At 40.0% G+C, this 17644-nt stretch overlaps 1 protein-coding gene across 4 annotated transcripts in view; it reads right to left on the bottom strand.

Annotated features, from left to right (window-relative positions):
* FAM120A (family with sequence similarity 120A) overlaps window positions 1-17644 on the bottom strand; it is a 72016-nt gene that overhangs the window by 42810 nt on the left and 11562 nt on the right. For all 4 annotated transcript variants that reach the window (XM_014517075.2, XM_025197121.1, XM_025197120.1 and 1 more), the window contains exons 3-4: window positions 13589-13671; window positions 1752-1880 (exon numbers count right to left, since the gene is read on the bottom strand). In XM_014517075.2, coding sequence (XP_014372561.2) covers window positions 1752-1880; window positions 13589-13671 — 212 coding nt within the window. The remainder of the gene's footprint in view (window positions 1-1751; window positions 1881-13588; window positions 13672-17644) is intronic.

Below are 17644 nucleotides of genomic sequence, written 5' to 3'. Positions count from 1 at the left end.
CCGTCCCAAAATGCCGTCTGGCTGACCACACACCACCTTCCCACCCCCCGCTTTCTTATTAGGTAAGTGTGCTATGGGGCGAAAAAGGTTGGGAAACGCTGATGTATCAGTCCACATGATATCGGCACTGATAAAAGGAAAATTGATGTTATCAGCAATAGGCTTTCTGTGGCTGATGTGGCCAATCATGTCACTGATAAATGCTGTGTGCATGCATACAGCCACAACATGCATGTGGCCAGAAATGCTGCCCAGCAGCTTGGAGAGCAGCGTCTTATTGGTAAGTCTGAGGGGCGAAGGAGCATGGGAGGGCAGATTGAGGCCACCATGGTGAGGGAGGGAGTGAGGCTGGGGCTGGGGCAGGCGCTGCCCAGCTGGGGTGGGGCACAGGACAGAGCTGTGGGCAGCTCCTCCAGAGGGACGGGCTCCTTCTGCCACTGTGCACACCTCCGGGGGAGGCATGTGCCTCCTGGATCTGTGCATGGGGCTAGGGTGAGCTACCCACTGCAGGCTTGGGGGCACAGCCAGCCTCTTCCCAGTAGAGGGCTTGGGCCAGGGCTGCACTCAAAGTGGGTGGTGGCAGGGTGGGTGGCAGTGGCACTGGGAGGGGGGGCTACAGCAAATTTTGGGGTGGCTGTAGCCCCCCCCATAGACCTGCTGTCACCCGCCCACCCCCAGCACAGCCCCCCTCCTGGGAAGAGACTGGCGCAGCCCCTGGCCCCAAGCCCGCAGTGGGCAGCCCGCCCTCCCCCCATGGATGGATCCAGGGGTACATGTCCCCCATACCTCCTCCGGGGTGCATACAGTGGTGGGAGCCACTTCTGCCTCTGAAGAGCAGCCCATGGCTGTCCTACACCCTGCCCACCCTGGCTGTTCAGTGCCTGCCACTGCCCCAGACCCACTCCCTCTTTCACCAAAGGGGCCTTGATCTGCCCCGCCCCCTACACCCCTCCCAACCTCCCACATCCCTTCCTCTTAACAGGCTTAGCAGCCGGATGCTACTCACCAAGCTGCTGGGCTGCATATTAGCAATTAGATCGGTATTGGCTGATATGGCTGATTAATAATCGGCCACTGGTATCAGCCCAAAAAACCTCTTTATCAGTGCACCCCTACTAATAGTATTGGGAAACACCTGCACTGTAACCAGGTCTGGATCTGGCTACAAGGAGCATAACACTTCAGATGCAGCCCACAGGGATGATTTTGGTAGCTACCTAGTAAGCTAACCATGTTCCTTCAAGAATGTTATGCTGCTCTAAGCAGGGTGCTTCCTAAACCTTAATGTAAACGCAGGTTTTCAAGTGGGCAAATTAGAACTGTCAAGTAACAACACAAATCTGTCCCCCTTGCTAATAGTTCACTAATGGCACAGCAAAGATGCAGCTACCTGGCCTGCGGTTTCTGAAAAATACCGCTTGAAGAAGCACACTGTGCATAATCAGCTTATTGTGTAGCCAGTGCCTAAATTAATTGTGGGGTGTTTTGTGGCTGTAGTGTGCAAGACAGGCCAGTGCAGATGTTCTTTTGGATAAGTATCTGCAGGGGATTAGACTCGAGGACCCAGGACATCCATTCCAGGTCTATGCTCCTATGTTTCCTATTTGTTGTAGGAACTCGTGTTCACAGGAACTGAACTGATATACCACTGAATAAAAAGATCAATTTTTACTGGCAATTACCAGGAGGTATAAAACATAAGACTTAAAAACAAATCTTTATAAACAACAGGTTATTAGTATTTACTATACCTGTGAATGTTGAAAAACATCTTTAGCTATGGCATCCAAATCAGTGGTATCCTGAATATTGCGGACGTAGTCAGCTACAGCTTTGATCACTACATCACACGGTGGTAAAACTAACTGGTGAGCACGTACCTATGAAAATAAACACACATTAACACCCAGGATATTTCAGTTACATAGTTAAAAAAAATAAAATGGAAATTCCACACTGTGGGGGTAGATCCAGTCTTTGGATTTTTGTATTTTCCTCTCTCTCCTGCAGAATTTTGCTGTTGTTTTTAGTTAAGATTGAATGCCCTTTTTTTGTAAAGAAAATATTCCAAATAGTAACTGGTACCCTGCTTAATTTCAGGTCTACAGAGAGACTGAAACCTCATTTCTAAGTAGGTGCTGGTTGTCCCATATAGCTCAATTAAATAAAGGCTTCAGTTCATAATGGATATTTTAAATGTCAACCAACTAATTATTTCACTGCTTGCTGTATTAAAGAAACACACAAGTAAAGGGCTTTATACCATGTAGTTACATTAATTTGGAACAAACAGGTGTCAGTTTGTTAAACCCTATGTGATTTTTTTGTCCTGTTTGGCCCTCAGTTTAAGAGAGTAAGAGAAACTAAAAGTGAAACTCCATGGGGAGAAGAAAAATAACAATGGGAACAGGAATTTAAAACATAAGGACGGACTGAACAACCTAAGGAAAAAAGAAAGAAATATTCCCCCCTCCCCCCCAAGATCTTTCTTTAAGGCAACACTGAAATAGAAACATCATTTGAAGTTTCTCAGTCTTTACTCATGTACTGGACTTTAAACACAGGGGTAAGTGGGTTTTTTTGGGGGGGGGGTTTGTTTGCTTGTTTTTGTTTTGTTTTTTTACAGGATCAGGCTCTAATTTATCAACCCTGTGTATTTTGACAACATCTGTTTGCCACTAAGCATTTACCTTCAAGGAAACAAATATCTTATAGTCAAATATTAATCCTTTTAAAAAGCAGCCAGATTTTTACAAACCTATAAAGGATCCTGTAATTTAATACAGCATGCATCCTGATACAATTCATGCAGCCTAACATAATACATTTGATCCTAAACAATGGTAAAGACGAGGGTTTTTTTAAAAAGAAAAAAGAAAAGAGGAAAAAAAAAGATGAGTGGGGATGGGGAGAAGAGGAAAAGAGGTATTTGACTAGCTTTCTCATTCATAAATATGTATGCCTAGGAACCTGACACTACGTAAACATATTGGGTTAATATTTCATTTAAATCCAAATTCAGCACAAAGTTCCATGCTTAGAATTAAAAACCATACTTAAATTTTAAAAAACGTAACCTGTGAAAGGACTTTTGAACCAACCTGAGCTGTTCTTAGAAGACTTTACAGCAAATGTAATGCATACCAGTCTTTGTATATACTCAAAGAACAGGCTAGAAATTACCCTTAAGAAACAGTACTTGAGTACTATTAACTTCAAATGCTTCATTGTAGCATAAGCATAAACACGCTAAAAGGCTGTATAACAGATCTGCTCAAGGGTAAAAGAAAAATAGTTCAGACCTCATACTATACAGGAAAGTCTAACATTGAGACATTTTGGAATACGAGTGAACCATGACAAGGAAAAAACGTATTAAACAGCATTTGTAGCACATTGATACCATCTACTGGATAAGGAAGGGAAAGCAGTTCAAATACCTAAGAACTAGACACTTAAAAATATAATTTGGTGGCACAACCAAGACAGAAGATAGTCCCCGACAGTCAAAATAAAAACCTCTAAAAGTCTGAACCCCAGCAGAGACATAATTCAAAAAGCTACATGAATCACCTACAGCTTTCCAACAGGATTCCTCTCTCTTGTGATTCCAAAAATCACAACCCAAACAAGACTTGTGAACCAACCACAATACTTACCTTTTACGGAACCAACTGAGCTAATCCTCTTAAATTGGACATCTTGTTTATTTTATTCTAATAGCTTGAATTCAGCTCATCTGTCCCAAATTTCATGGGAAAAGAGAGAGGAAATAGTACATTTTACCTAAAGAGTATATACTGAATCACAGAAATTTAGGGCAATGTATAATTATGGCTGGAGAGGGCAGGTGGTCAAACTCAGACTGTAACCCAGACCCAGGGGTGGGTTGGAGGACCTACCTCCAGCAGTCGGGTGAGCAGCAGTGGCATTAATCCCCATGCCAAACCAACTGTCAGCACCACCAGCACCTAGGGTGGTTAATGCGCTGCAGGAAGCCTTACAGTCCACAGCTCGCCTATGGACCAAAAATGTTCGATGCCCCCAGTGTAAGACATAACAGTTGGCATCTACTGTGCATTACCCAACTTTAAACCATATCCATAATTACTGCCTGCCTAGCCTTTTCTTTATACCAATTTCTCTCAAACACAAAATACTAAGCATAAATAGATAAAATTAATCTGACCGATCACAAGTTTTGATTACTTTTGTATAGCTGTCTTAAACCTATGTTGCCTAAGGATAATGTATATTTATCACCAGAACATAGCTTTTCCTAAGAGAAGAAAATGCAGTCTTGAGCAAAATGATTTCTGACTAGATTAAAATGTAGACAACAAACACTGTAGACAAACAAACACTGCTAGATTGGTATAAACCACCTTTACAGTGAGCGCAGACATGCAATGTACAGCTTTACACCACAATCCAGTGTGAAGTTATGACATAATGGGCATGTCTACACATTGCCTTACAGCGATGTTGTTACTATGCCATGCCTTAGTACTTCCTTTTGGAAGCATCACATGTATACATGCCCACAGAGCAGTAAAACTTGCACCAGTGTAAGTTACATTGGTACTGATGTAATGTGTCTGCAGTTGCTCAGGGGTGGTAGTTTACTTAGTGTAAACAAGCTTTAAATCTGGTGGCAAGGCACTATAATAAAGCCTAACAGAGCAGTTACCTGGGTTAACTGGTCATGTGACCCTGCTGGATCTTGGTATAAATGTGCAGTAATTACTGCACATTTATTTTAGTATTTGTATAATCAAGTCCTAAATAAACACACAGTAACTAGTTACTGTGCAGTAGCGCCAATGAACACCTTTTTAGTGACACTACTGCACAGTAGCCCAATAATACTGCACAGTAGCATATTAGCGCAGTTTGTGCTGTGACGTGCTACTGAGCACTGTTATTAAGCTACTGTGCATTAAGTGTCTTGTGTAGATGCACCCACTGCATACAAAATCAACACAAATTACAACCATGTTAACATGCTGTGGTGTTAGATTATGGCCATATTCTAGCCCTTTGTAGTCTCTGAAGTTAATCAAAATTAGGCAGTTACTAATTCACATTGCTAAATTAAGGCCTTAATCTTCTCCTCAAACCTACTTCTTTAAAAAATAGATTTCATACTGGTTGATTTCCCAGGACAGAGGATCTGTTTCAACAATATTTAGGAAAAAGGGTTGCTGATCAGTAAAAAGTAGATCTTTCAGTTGCCTTTAAGTCCAAAATAATGTTCTCTGATAAATTTTGCTTTTTTCAGGGAGCATGTCGGATTCTGAGGAAATGAAAAGAACTGAGAGAATAAAGAAGTTATGCCTCCTTGAGAAGTTCTGTACCTAAAGAATGAATCTGTGAGAGCTCAAAGATACAAAGCTTTCTGGAAGGTACACTTGTGCATCTTTCAAAATATGGATCTAGCCTTACAAGCTCACATGCATACCTTTGTAACTTATTTGGATTTACAATTATAACCACAGAATTAACAACTCTGCAAGTCATTCAAACTTTTGTAAATTCCAGTTTTTCCTTACTTTTATGTATTTTTTTTCCTTTTTAAAGAAATAGTCTCTTTCTAGGCTCCTCCAGGCAAGAGAGAACTCCCTTAGGTTACTATCCAAGATCTCTGCACACTGACTGTTCAGTGGCGTTTTGTATGCAGAAAGTTTCTAGTCTTGACAGTGAATGCAGATAAATGATCCAAGATTTCAGAAAAACCTAGTGACTGGCCAGCCCTTCAACTATTCTTCACATTTCATGTAAAATTCTTAGATTATTATATTCTTTAGTGATTGTCTTTTCCTTGAAGTAATACTCCACTGTGCTTTTACATCTACTTTAAGAAAGGAAACTCTAAATGACAGTTCAAAACAGGATAACCAGTGCTTAGGTGTATTCACCCTGCTGGTATTTATTGTTGTGCAAATATCAAAGTATGTCAAAACTCTTGACTTTAAATGTGCAATGTACCTTTGATAAATTATGTTCTCCTCTGCCCTGCTGTTATGGAATATTTGACTAAGCAGCTAGCATTGTCTTGGCTTACAGAACATAGGAGCTGTGTATGTCAGAAAATGGTGTAGTTAAATTTTGATTTTTATGTTTCCTTCCTTAATTTCTAACTCTTTGTAAAAATGCAATGCATGCTAACTGGCCATTCTGTACTGCTCAAGGCAAAGCCAGGCTGTGCCACACCACAATAGCCTTGTGAGCACTTGGTCCCAAACTAGAAGCAGCGTAGTCATGGTGCAGTACAGTAGGCCTGTGTGAAGTGGCTAGTATTCGCTTCAGATTCGGCTGATTTGGGGGACAGTGATTTGAATCACTGTCCCGAATTGATTCGGCCGAATCCAATTTGGAGATTCGGCTGCTGCCTAACTGGCCGAATCTCCAAATCAAACAGGCCCTATTCCCCACCTGCATTCCCAGCCCCGTCAATGGCTGCCCCGCCCGGCCCCAGTGTCCCCACACTTAAATAAATAAATAAATAAATAAATAAAAGCACCGCACTCACCAGCTCCTGCCAGGTGGGGATCGATCCCCACTGCCCTGCCCTGCATGAGACGGCTCTGCCACAAGCCCCCAGAAGCCCCGACGGCCGGTGCAGCAGTCAGTGAGTGTAGGGTTTTTTTTGTTTTGTTTTGTTTTGTTTTGAAGCATCAGGAAGCTACATGGGCAAATGGGCTCAGCTATAGTACTTCTTGTTTAACAGGCAGTGGGGACAAATCTGCCAGGATGCATCTTAGCATAGCACTACACTGTACTATACAGATATACCAGAGATAATCAAACCTACATTTCACAGACTTAAGAGTAAATCAAGCTTCTTGTAATAGTTTCTGGGTATGTCTACAGGAGACATTTACTGCAGAGCAGCCTACACAGCACCACAGTAAACATCTCACATTTACACATGCGACGCTATGAGGCACGAATAAACCTATTAAGTCTGCAGCACCACACATGTAGACGCTAATGTGGCTGACTGAGGCATGACGGTGCTGCAGTGAGGGGGGCTACCTGCCGGCTAGCCCTGCAATAAAGCATCCTCATGCCCTAGCCAGCCCCTCCACAGCACAGTGAGCTGCATCGAGCATCCCTGGGCTAGCAGGCTGACCCCTACAGTCTCCCACCAGTCGAACCAACTCAGAATGCTGCGGTCTTGGCACATGTGCAAACAGCACACCCAGGAGCGAAAAACTCTAAACTCTGGAGCGCACTGAGCTATTTCTCCGCATTAATTGCATGTGAAGACATGCCCTGTCTTTAATAACTACATTGTATTCCATGTGACCCTTTAACTAACAAGTAATACAGCACCCTAAATTCACATTCAGCCTACCCACTCAGTCTCACATACCCACACCTGCTCTGGATTACTAGATAAAATGTTATGCCTATTTAGTAGTTTTTCCACCATCATCTAATTAAGCTATTCCCTCCCCAACAACTCTTTGGATTATAAACTATAATACTTGAGCTATAAGTAGTACATTTTAAACATGGAAACATCAAAATCTTTAATAAATGGCAATAAATGAAAACAACTTAAAGAGGCTTAACACTAAAAAAAAAAAAAAAAAAAAAAAAAAAAAAAAAAAAGGTAAAGATACTCAAATAATTTTAAAACAGACTCATATTTTACTCCTTAGAAGACAGCCATTGATTAAAAATCAGTAATTTCTTCTTTTCTGCAAAGGCCTTTCAGGGAAGTGAAAATATGGAAAAGGTTTCCCAAAAGCAAAATAATTGGAAGGAATCTGACCTTATATCTACTGGGTTAGTGTTTGGCATTATCCTGAAATTGCAGGGTTTCCTTTCTAGTTGAAAATAAGATATGTATGCACATTTTATGAAAGCTGATTGGCAGACAAAAGGAAAATGCCCCACTGATGCATTTTGAAATGATAAAATAGAGCCATTTTGTAGAGCTATTTGACAAAAAGTAAGAATTCCCCATGACAAGTCCTGCAGCTGTAAAACATTTTTTTTTAAAAAAGCCTTATCAGTGTTTGACAGCCTAAGAGTCATCAAGATACATTTTACCCAAAAAAGGGCACTATAATATTTGCTGTAACTGGATGACACTACTTCCTCTACTACTGGGAAGGGTAGGAACATCACACCTGAAAAACTGTAACATGGAAACTACCATCCTAGAACAAATTTAAATTTCTACCTAGCATCTATAACCTATACAAATCCACAAAAGCAATGGTAAGGTTTTGTTTTTGTTGCTGCATAAGAAAGATGTTAAACTTGAGTTTTATTTTAACATTATTGAGAGAAAGGACCTCAAACACTTGCCAGGACACTGGAACTAGAAAATAACCTGATCTTAAACCCAAGTTACTTTCTAGATCCAGTGTCCTGACAAGTGTTCAAGGTTCTCTCTCTCAATAGTGTTAGAATAAAACTTTATTTTAACACCAGTCAAGCAGGCACAGGCCAAGCAACTGCAAGGTAGGCAGGGCTGCACTAACACAGCCTGTGCCCACCCGCCACCACAACCATGTACCATGAAGCCACAGATTCTGTGGCAGGCACAGTCCCTGTTAGCCATATCCCCAAATTCCCTGGCCCACTGGTAGCCAGACAGACTCAATGAAGCAGCTCTGTGCATCAGATTTGGTTTGGGGACTGTCTGTTACAGTCACAGCTTCTTAACTTTCTATGCCTCTTTAGGAGAGTTGCTTTCATTTTCCTCCTCTTCCCCCCACTAATACTCCAGCACACAAGAACAATAAAAGTAGCATTTATTTGATGGGATAAGCACTTTTTTCTTCCACAATCCACAGCTGATTGAAAGCAAACTCTTTCCTTTCATGTAAATCACTACTCCGCTTATGTACACAAACAAGAAGAGAGAGAATACCACAGAAAGACAATACCTGCATGCTAAGTTACCAGGTCCTCCTTTTCCAGCTAAACTGTGAGGTCCAAGTTCCCAGAATTCTGAGGTGCTCCAACTCCAATCAAATCAGAGCTGAAAGTTACCAACACCTTTAAAAAGACAAAACTATCTAACAGTCTTACAGCACCTCAAAGATTTACATGGCATGGTTTTGTTTTCTCCACATCTAGAGTGAACCAAAAAGTCACTATAGCCAGATTTACAATGACATAATTTATGAAATTATGCCAAAAAGCAAATAAAAACACCTCAGAGAGGCAATATCTGACACACAGAAAAGTGCAAGTCAAGAAAAAACATTCATTTTAGTCTAGAAACAATTGTTTAAGCTGAAAAGCAAAAAAGAAAAAAAACCCCTCAATGTAAAGGCTAACAAGGCAAAATGAATTTTAAAATATTTTATTTTCATAATGCCAAGTAATTTCCTACAAATGTTACAAGTTCCTTATTAGATATGGCTGTTGCCATGATGTCCAAGGAATATTTTGATCTTTGGGTTATATTACACATGCAAACAAAGCTCCTAATGGTGGGGATCTGGGATCTCAAAATGAAAACGTTTAGGGTGCATTAAATTAAACACACAAATTTATCAAATAAATATATTTACTAATTTAAAGTTAAATATACATTAACTTAATAATCTAATGCATGTGTGTGCATGGGTGCACAAGTACAGACAAATACATTCTTACTCCTTTAGAGATTTCTCTGCCACTTGTGTACAATGCAGCACAAGAAAGCAAAAATTGTACTTGTTTTTATTTAGGCAGACAAGATTGTTTGGGTGAATCTGATCTCTTTTATTAGTCCAACATAAAAATAGTTGGAAAAAATTTTTTAGCAAGCTTTCAGGTTTAAAAACCCTTCGTCAGGCAAGTCTCTGCAGTTGGTGTGTGCTCTTCCTGGATGGAATGAATAGTAAAGAAGCCAGAGGCTGGGCTGGTATGCATACAAGGTAGGCAGTCAGTGAAGATGTAAACTGAGGAGTCAGTGGGTGAGAGGGGTGGGGAGGAAGGGAGAAAAGGGGGATGAATGTAGCAGTTCAATAGTCGAGAGGTACCTGGGGAGTCAGATGTCAGGCAGGTTATAACGTGTCATAAATCCAATGTCTATATTTAGCCCATGACTTTTTGTATCCAGGAGGCTGATGAAGTGAAGTTCATAGGTTCGTCTCTGAGAAGTGTTTTGTAAGTTTCCTTTGAGGATTAGAACAGACAGATTGGAGAGAGAATGGTTTTCTTGTGAGAAATGTGCCCCCACAGGGAATTGGGTGTTCTCGTCTTTGACAGATTTCCGACGTGCATCCATTCTGGTGCGCAGTTGTTGTTTGGGGTCTCCTACGATTTTCCATCATGGCATTTGGTGCATTGGATGAGATGTATTATATTTCTGGAGGTGCAGCTATAAGATGCAAGGATGCTGATGGCTCTGTTGTGGGGTGTAGTAATTGTGGGGGTGGTGGAGATGTGTTGGCGGGTTTTGCATTTCTTGTCCTGGCACAGTCTGGATCCCTTTGGTGTGTTCTGGGCCTGAGGAAGTTTGTTTCTGGTGAGGAGGTTAGCGAGGTTTGGTGCTTCTTTGAAGGCTAAGATGGGTGGTTCTGGGAAGATCTCTTTAAGAGTAGGGTCTCTTTCTAGTATGGGTTGCAACTGTTTGAGGACTTTCCATATGGGTTCAAGGGGTGATATGTCATAACCAGTGGTGTGAGATCCGTGGGGGATTTTCTTCTGTACTGCAGCAATTCTTCATGTGGTATCCAGGTGGCTCTTTCAAATGTGCAATTTATCTCTCTGGAGGAGTGTCTTTGTTGGGTGAGAGCCCTTTTAAGACTGGTGAGGTGGTAATCCCAGGTGTTCTCCTCAGTGTAAATCTGGTGGTATTCTAGGGCTTGGCTGTATATCACAGCTTTCTTGGTATGCTTAGGGCGATTGCTGGTTCTGTGCAGATATGTATGTTGGTCCGTGGGTTTCTTGTATAACATGGTCTGTATTTTACCCTTCTGGATACTGATCATCATGTCTAAACAGGAGATGTTGGTACTGGAGTATTCAAGAGATAGTCGGATGGAGGGATGATGATTGTTGAATTTCTGATGGAACTCAATTAGTGATTGCAGGTTTTCAGTCCAAATGATGACGATGTCACTGATATATCTCAAGTATAGCAAGGGTTTGATGGTGCAGTCCTTGAGGAATTCTTTTTCCAGGTGGCTCATAAAACCCTTTGAGGATTAGTCCATGATTTTTTGTATCCAGGAGAAACTTACAAAATTCAGGAGAAACTTGAAGAAAACCACTCTCTCTCTCCAATCTCTCAGTTCTAATCTTCAAAGGAAACTTAAAAAACTTCTCAGAGATGAGCCTATGAACTTCACTTCATCAACCTCCTGGATACAAACAAATTAGAGACTAAATATGGACATTGGATTTATGACACACAACCTGCCTGACATCTGACTCCCCAGGTACCTCTCCACTATTCAACTGCTACATTCATCCCCGTCCCTCCCCCCCAGCCTGCCTCTCACCCACTGACTCCTCAGTTTACAACTTCACTGACTGCCTGTCATACGCATATGAGCCCAGCCTCTGGCTTCTTTACTAGTCATTCCATCCAGGAAGAGCACACACCAACTGCAAAGACTTCCTAAGCCTGCCGAAGGGTTTTTAAACCCGAAAACTTGCTAAAAGTAATTTTCCAAAAAAAATTTTTTCAACTATTTAAGTTGGTCTAATAAAAGACATCAGGTTCACCCAAAGAACCTTGCCTGCCTATGTCCTTAGACCACCACGGCTACAACCTACAGCCCTGTTTTATTTAGTGCACTTTATTTTTGAGTTTCTCTTTCATGGATCAGAGAACCTTCCCAATGTCTCAGTCCAAAATACCAAAAAGGGTGCTGTGGATGCGACTAGTAGTTCACCCACTATTCTAAGAACCAGTGGATGGTTCTTCTTCCTCCTCCTCAGAATTTCTCATGTGCTTAAACCTACCTCCAAATTCAACTTTTAAACTAACTGTAAATTAAACTGGTCTTCAATTCAGACGTAACTGGAGCAGGAGAGAAGGGGACCACTTCCTTTACAAGTACTATAACTACCTCTCCTACACTGACAACCCAAAGAATAGGTTTGGCTTTGCTGCTCACCTACAGTTTAAGCAGCAGCACAACTTAACATGCATGTCAGCAAGCTGAATAGCTTGATATGTCAAGTTTAAGGGAAGTGGAAAGTGGTAATTTTAAAGACACCGTCATCATCCTATCCTTGTAGTAGTTCAGTTACTCCTGGGTGGCTTTTGGCTTATTGACCACTTTTAACTTTCAATATAAAAAGGGGAACCAGTAGAATAAGAGTTTAGTTTGTCACTACCACCTGAAATACTACTCACAGGCCAAGCCAGTTAATGGGGAAACAATGGAGAGAAACCATATGTGCCTTTAAAAAGGATGCAACAAATGCATGAAAAATTTCCAGATTTTTCAGATTTTTTCCAGATTTTTTCACTAGAAAAAAAAAAAAAAAAAAGTATTTTGATTATCTTGGTAAAGGATTGTGATTTTTCAATTTGGCCAGCGATTATCTACACAACTCTCTCCTGCCCTTCTATGGTGCTTGGTACAAACACGAACGAAATAATAATCTACACCTCCTCAGTACCGTTTAGGCACGGAAAGCTTTTTTCAAAACTAGGTGTAGATTCTCCGGTGTCATAAAGGACCATCATCCCACAGACATCACCAGAAAACAAAGTTACATCAGCTGAAGATGTGTCCTAACTGAAACTGTGTGAGAAACAGAGGAATTAATTGTGCCTATTTTATTAATGGAGGAAATAAAGGCAGAGAGAATTTAGGAGATAAAATCCTCTCCAGCCATTAGGTTACACTTTAGTCTCCTCACATGGGCATGGTATTGTTAAGGGGCTTTAAGGAGCAGTCTCACATCTTTTAGCACCCCACTCTATCTTCAGGTTTTAAAAAATTCAGAATTATAAATATACATTATTACAGATAAGAAACTAATTTTAGCAGCCATGTAAGTGACAAAGTAAAAAACGCATGGGACCAATAAAGAACAATACTTCATATCCATGTAACGTTCAAATACACAAGGTAAGTGTACTTTACAGAAGAGACAGAAGAAGAATGTACAGCAATACAGAGGCAACTTCATGATATAAAATAAACTCCTTTACTATGGAAGCTACACGCTTTGCACATCCATTGAAGGCCATATCCGTATAAATTATACTGCTCTCCTATGTATTCCATTCTCTGGTTTACTGACACCATCATTTCAAGTCACAAATGATTAATTGCATAGGGACTGCATGTAGTTGCACCAGTCTGGATACAGGCTGACTTTTCCTTGCTGTTTTCTCTTACTCTTTTACTATGAACAAGTTTTCATGTATTAACAACAACCAATTCCTTCTCCTAGGAAAAAATAACACCATGAAAAGTTACATCATAAACTAAGGTGTGCCTTAGTAACTATTTGTGCAGTTCTCATGTAGCTGAAAGACACCCAATGTTCAGTGTCATAAGTGACAAAGCACCTTAAGCGTTAATCTAGTGCTGTTAAGTACAACTATGGTTTATGCTACAATGGATTATTAGTTTAATTGCTAATAATTAGATTAAGTTGGTACCTTAAGTGAGGCTAGTGGATGTTCTGGACCAAGTAAACTCCAATGAAAGGAAGCCAAATCTTCATCAGGTAGAATGTGATTACCTAGAATATAATATTCAGAACTTTTTTTAAAAGTACACCTTAAAAAAAAAGTCACTTTTTTGCACACTGATTCTATATGCAGCAACACAAATTTACAGTCAAATCCTAATTAAGGTGTTTACCCAAGGAAGTGGTGGAATTAAGTTTGTAAATTCTTATCAATGACTTCAGCAAAAAACATTATTGCACTTATAAAAGAGTAAGTGTTCAAAAGACTGTAAATTCTATTAACAGCATAAGTTTAACGTACTTCCACACTTTTAAAGCCCAACTTTAGTTCTTAACTTTCCAAAGTATATATATATTGAATAGCTAAGTTTTTCTTCCAAATAATTATATTCTGATTTTTTTTTTCCTATGGGGGGCAGGAAGAGGTTTAAATAAATACCTGTTTGGGATTATTTAGACAGGGATGATCCTGACTGAGCAGTAGGTTGGATTACATCAAGGGTGACCAACACGTGGCATGGACAGCCTGTGTATGGCATGTAGCAGGTAGGGACCAGAAAGGAGCATCAGAAGATTGGACAAGGTAAAGGGACCAAAATAGCATTTGAAGATTGTACAGGGCTAATTTGTGGCATGCCCACCAAAATGGTTGGACCCCACTGGGCTAAATGATGGAAGCCAATGGAACAAAAGATATCTGAAGCAGTTAGGTTTTTGAGACAAGGTTGCAAAAAATAAGGAAAAAAACCTTTTGAAATAAATAAGGAACACTCATTTTTAAATCGTGTATGTGGTTTCCCAACTGGCCTATTACACTAAGCCTTAAAATGATTAAAAAAGATTTACCCTAAAAAGAACATTATGCATGAGCGGTATAAAGACAAACTGGCTTAATATGGCAACGTTGGGTTAAAAAGGGTTAGCATAAAATCCTACTTCAATAGAAAGTTGAGTTCCAAGCTAAAGCTACTGTTTCTCTACATTTTTCCCTAGAAATGCCATGTTCCACTCATCCTTACACATTTTTTTCAGTTTAATATGAACACTTTTAAAACAGGTTATCAAGTTGCATGGTTCTACTAATTACTTATACTGAATACAACTTAGAGTCAGCTTGTTAACTGGGGAATGAACAGCACTAGCAGTTTAACTACTTGATCATTACCCTTAAATGATTTTAGCAAAGTGGAAAGTCATTTAAGATTTTTTTCCAAAGCACGGTAACATTACAATCTGAGAAGGGACTGAAAAAACAGGAGGAGATCTTCAGAGAGGGGAAGAAAGCAAAAAAAAAAAAAATCACTAATAAAAACAGCAAGAGAACACAGCATATCCGAAACTAGATTTTCAAAACAGCTAGATAAAATCTTTACCCTTTTCCACAGAAAATTTAATATGGGAGGAGGGGGGGGTGTTTCTGAAAAGTGAAAACAGTCTAAGTTTTCAGTGCCTATTTAAAAAGCAGGATTTTTCAAACTTTCCACAAACCCATCTTCTTCCTGAACAATATTTTCACATACACCACATACTATTGCTGTGGTTGTCACAGAAATTATTTACAAGATACATTAGAAATGTAGTATAGTTTAGCTGACTTTTAATGCTGTTCACCATGCAAAAATAAGAAGAAAAAATCTGCACCTTACTATGTCACCCCTTGCCAGTTGAGCAGCAGATGCTTTTAGGGCAATGGTTAGTATAAAACAACCAACCAATATTCCACAATCCTTACATGAAAGGAAATTTTAAAAAATGGAACTTTATCTCCATGCCCATTCAGTCCTTTAGCTCCTTCTGCAACTGCCAAGGAGAATAAATTATTATATTTTTCCTGAGAACATGCAGCAATTAACTGGAATAAGATTATAAATATATTTCATGCAGGCATTCAAATGCTTTTCACATACCAACTGTAGAACAGCACTACCAACTGCTGTATCACTGGAGGTCATGTAAGATAACACTCCATTGTCCTCTACTAAGGCTGAAAAATTCACCAAACCCAAGGAAGTCAGAAACTTTCCTGAACAAGTTCCATCAACTTCTATAAAAGCTAAGATTTGGTTGTAAAATATTTAGGCTTTCAGTCTCTAGGTCACAAAATCAACTCTTGTGTAATCTTAATGCATCTCCCCAGTTAAGCCTCTGTCTATATTTGTAACAGTCTGACCAGAGTGGATAAAATGAATGATTTTAAATCAATCAATCAAACCAGATTTTTTATTTTTATTTTTTATTTTTTTTGTTAAGATGCTTTTAAAAAAAATAAACCTATATATAGTTTTAATTTAAGTTGGGTTAGAGCTCAAAGATATCATCATGGAATAGGGATTATAACTTCCAATTATATATTATTTGAGACAATATATTCATGTACCATTTTTAGAAAAGTTTTATAAATAGGTCACAACAGGCCAGGGAATATATTAGGGGCCCAATCTTATGGGGTTCGCAGAGGCTCCTCTATAGATTACTAAATATTAAAGAAAACCACTCTACCCAATGGGACTTAGTGCTCAGTCTACTCTAGAAGATCCCATTAAGTATCTCTGTGACGCCTAGTTTCAGTTCTCAAACTGTAGATTTGTCTCTCCAGAGATAACATCTTTGTTAACAGTAGTATATGGAGATGAGAGAAAACAGACCTGATTACCTACCCATCAGCCCTATTGTCCCTCTGCAAGTTTGTGTACACAGAGTCAAGCCCTTACCTCTCTCTAAAAAGTGCAAAGTTTCAAAATGTTAAATGAACAGAGGATTGTTGGGGGTGAAGTAGATCTGGGCAAGGAGGAGGAGTCTGGAGATAAATGCAAGGAGGGAGGGGCAGTAGAAACAAAAGAGAAACATTTTGAATAGACTATTCCAGAAGTGTTGAGTGATAAGTGTCTGTGTATAACCTCTCCATTGATGGTAGCAGGCTTGCAAGGCCATAAAAGAGACCCTGCTTGGGAATATTTTAATGAACATTATATCAAACAACAAAAATGCACTTTTTGTAGAAGCCTTGATTTAATCACTGTTTTCCTGATCAGCGATTTAAATCTATTTGATTTAATTCAAACCCACCCTGAGACTGATTATTTGATAAAATTCTTCAGAAACTAAAGACACACAAGTGCAGCAGCCTCTTCTGTGTACTGTTAGGTATTCTAAATATTAAGAAGTGTGTGTGTGTGTGTGTGTGTGTGTGTGTGTGTGTGTGTGTGTGTGTGTGTGTGTGTGTGTGTGTGTATGTATGAAGTGTATGTCCTTCAAAAACTCTGCAAAAGAGCACAAATAAGTGCACACTACATCTCAAACAAAACAAGTACCTCTTATATAGTATAATCATGACAGGGAAGAGATTAACATTGAACAAGCAACCTTAGCACTAAACTTTTCCAACTCCTTTTCATTGCAAAAGTCCTTTTTGTATTGCCCCCATATCATTAGTTTTTTTAAAGAAAAATGATATGCAAATTGAAGCAACATCCCCATAAAAAGATTACTGAACCCCCTACATCAAAACATGCTTAGCTTTCCATTAGCCAAGATTCACACAAATGTGTTCAAGTCAATACTTAATGAAGAGTTCAACCAAAGAAAAGAGGAATTTGGCTGGGAAACATTAAGTACCCACTCTAGTGAGAATAGGGCAGTGATTCCCAAAGCGGATACTGCGGCATGCGAGTAGCTAACATCCCCCTATGTGAGGAGGTAAATGCTCTCCTCCCCTGTCTGGCACCCTGCACCTGCCTCAGCTGCTCCTCTAAAGACCGCTACCACCACTGCAGTAGCACACTTTGCTGTGAATGGAAAGACACAAAGCTGCACTTTGCAGCCTGGCTCTGGCAGGAGTGAGAGACCCTGCAGGAGCAGCCTCAGCAGCCAGGGCTGCCCTTGCCCCCTCAGGTACAGCCCAGGAGTCAGGAGGGGGCAGACAGTGGGAATAGCAGGGCACAGCTTTTTTTCTGCTGTCATTTTTAACAGTAGATCTCAGCACTAGTATGACTTCCTCTGGCAGAAGAATAGAATTTTTTTTGGG

The sequence above is a fragment of the Alligator sinensis genome, unplaced genomic scaffold (genome assembly GCF_000455745.1).
Source record: "Alligator sinensis unplaced genomic scaffold, ASM45574v1 scaffold391_1, whole genome shotgun sequence".
NCBI lineage: Eukaryota > Metazoa > Chordata > Crocodylia > Alligatoridae > Alligator > Alligator sinensis.
The sequence above is the reverse complement of the archived record's forward strand: the minus strand, read 5'-3'. Positions and strand labels throughout refer to the sequence as shown.